Here is a 2,820-nt window from a genome sequence, read left to right as displayed (position 1 = left end):
AAAAAAAAAAAAAAAAAAGAAAAGAAAAAGGAAAAAAAATTACATTGCAAAGTACTGAAAGAAAGCATTGTTGAATTTATTTATAATCTTAGAATGACAAAAACTCTTCTAAATGTTTCATGTCATGCAGAAGCCAGAAAGGAAAATATTAATACTTTTAACTCTATAAAATTTAAAATCTATATGGCCTGCAAAATTCAACCAAACCAAAAAAAGTATCAGAAGCCAAATAAATTTAAGAAAATATTTGTTTAATGATCAATTAGAAAATTATGAAACCTGACCGGGTGCAGTGGCTCATGCCTGTAAACCAGCACTTTGGGAGGTTGAGGTAGGAGGATCACTTGAGGCCAGGAGTTTAAGGGCAACGTAGTGAGAGCTTGCTTCTGCAAAAAATTTAAAAATTCGCTGGGCACTGGTGCGCACCTGTAGTCCCAGTTACCGAGGAGGCTGAGGTGGGATGATTGCTTGAGCCCAGGAGGTCAAGGCTGCGGTGAGTCGTGATTGCACCACTACATTCCCAGCCTGGGTCACAGAGTGGGACTTTTATGTCAAATAATAATAATAAGAAGTTTTTAAAAAGAAAAATTTAAAGAGAAAAATGATCAGAGTACCTGGACAAGAAAATCAGAAGAAATACAAGTGGCAGAAATCTATCGCAAGGGACCACTATCTCACTAACTTCAAAGTGGAAATTAAAACAGTAATGAGGACTTTTTTTTTTTTTTTTTGGCAAAGACGACAAAGACTGAAAATAGGATTGTGTGGAAACAGAAGCGTGTTAGTGGAAGTATAAAATTATGATTTTTTGGAGGGCAATTTGAAAATGATTTACTCAGCCATTCCAATAGGTAAGAATCTACAAATAGGCAAAGTGCAGAAAAACATGTTGTTTAACATTGATGTTTTTAGTATTGTTCTAGAAAATATTTGATAAAAGATGTCAATCAGTATATGACTGGTTAAATAAATTATGGTAGATCCATAAAATGAATACTGTGCAGCTGTTTTTGTTGTTGTTGTTGTTGTTTAAAGACAGGGTCTCTCTCTGTTCTCCAGGCTGGAGTGCAGAGTAAGGTAATTGTGGCTCACTGCAGCCTCAACCTCCTGGACTCAAGCAATCCTCTCACCTCAGCCTCCTGCATAGCTGGGACTACAGATATGTGCCACCATGCCCTGCTGATTTTTGTAGAGATATGGTCCAGGCTGGTCTGGAACTGCTGAGCTCAAGCGATCCTCCTACCTCAGCCTCCCAAAGTGCTGGAATTACAAGCATAAGCCACTGCACCCAGCCTTGTGTAGCTGTTTAAAAGAATATGGTAGATTCATGTGTACTGACAAAGAAAGATGTCAAATATACAAGGTTAGGTGAACCAAGTGTTTCAGAGTAATGCATGTGGTAAGATCCTAATTCATAAAATAAAACTGTAAGTTAATATATGTATAAAAAGAATCTAGAACTGGGCGCAGTGGCTCACCCCTGTAATCCCAGCACTTTGGGAGGCCAAGGCAGGTGGATCATGAGGTCAGGAGTTTGATACCAGCCTGACCAATATGGTGAAACCCTGTCTGTACTAAAAATACAAAAATTAGCCAGGAATGGTGGCACTTGTCTGTAATCCCAGCAACTCAGGAGGCTGAGGCAGGAGAATCGCTTGAATCCAGGAGATGGAGGTTACAGTGAGCCGAGATCATGCTGTTGCACTCCAGCATGGAAGATAGAGCAAGACTCCATCTCAAAAAAAAAGAAAAGAAAAGAAAAAAAGAATCTAGAAGACTATACCCTGTGCTTAACAGTAGTTAGCAGTGATGAATCAGGTTGGAAACATGGTCTTGGGACATAAGAGCAGGGTGATGGCGGGGCAGGGCCATAGGTGTAAGCTGTTGGGAGGGTCTGGGCAAGAGGTGGAAAGCAAAAACGGGTAGGGGAGGGCTGGGTTGGTTTTGGTATTAGGTTTCTGTGCTATGCTTTTGCATTTCATTCTCAACCTTTGAGAATTGTAGGAATTTCCTAGATAGGTTTCAGTTGTATGCCCTTTCCTGATAAATTAGTAGTAGAAGGCACCTATTTATTGCTTTTAGGGTCTTCGGAATATTGTTTATTGATTTTCTGATCCCTTCTTTCTTCCATAAGGTAACCATGGAGAAAGAGCTGCGGAGCACCATTGTTTTCAATGCCTACAAAAAGGAGATATTTACCACCAACAACGGCTATAAATCCATGCAGAAAAAACTTCGGAGTAATTGGAAGATTCAGAGGTGACTGACTATGTATATTGTTTTCCCTTCTAAATGATACTGTCCTGCTGATAAAGCTGAGAAGTCTTTATTTTCTTATGTAACATAGATTGTTTAGGTGGGAGAAGCTCAATTTAAAGATTATTCAGAATTAGGTCTGGCGCGGTGGCTCACGCCTGTAATCCCAGCACTTTGGGAGGCTGAGGCAGGCGGATCACAAGATCAAGAGATCAAGACTGGCCAGCACGGTAGCTGACACCTGTAATCCCAGCACTTTGGGATGCCAAGGTGGTGGATCACGAGGTCAGGGATTCGAGACAAGCCTGGACAAGATGGTGAAACCCCATCTCTACTAAAAATTTTTTTTAAATTAGCCAGGCATGGTGGCAAGCTCCTGTAATCCCAGCTCCTTGGGAGGCTGAAGCCGAGAATTGCTTGAACCTGGGAGGCGGAGGTTGCAGTGAGCGGAGATTGGACCACTGCGATCCAGCCTGGGCAACAGAGTGAGACTCTGTCTCAAAAAAAAAAAAGAAAAATCAAGACCATCCTGGCCAACATGGTGAAACCCTGTCTCTACTAAAA

General features: G+C 41.0%; 1 protein-coding gene across 1 annotated transcript in view; it reads left to right on the top strand.

The window, feature by feature from the left end:
* Positions 1–2,820, top strand: part of IFT52 (intraflagellar transport 52) — a 62,838-nt gene that overhangs the window by 1,818 nt on the left and 58,200 nt on the right. Inside the window, exon 2 of the mRNA XM_011929200.1 lies at positions 2,135–2,259. Within this exon, the coding sequence (XP_011784590.1) occupies positions 2,141–2,259 (119 nt within the window). The 5' untranslated portion in view covers positions 2,135–2,140. The remainder of the gene's footprint in view (positions 1–2,134; positions 2,260–2,820) is intronic.

This window comes from Colobus angolensis, unplaced genomic scaffold (genome assembly GCF_000951035.1).
Source record: "Colobus angolensis palliatus isolate OR3802 unplaced genomic scaffold, Cang.pa_1.0 Scaffold8, whole genome shotgun sequence".
NCBI classification, from domain to species: domain Eukaryota; kingdom Metazoa; phylum Chordata; class Mammalia; order Primates; family Cercopithecidae; genus Colobus; species Colobus angolensis.
The sequence above is the reverse complement of the archived record's forward strand: the minus strand, read 5'-3'. Positions and strand labels throughout refer to the sequence as shown.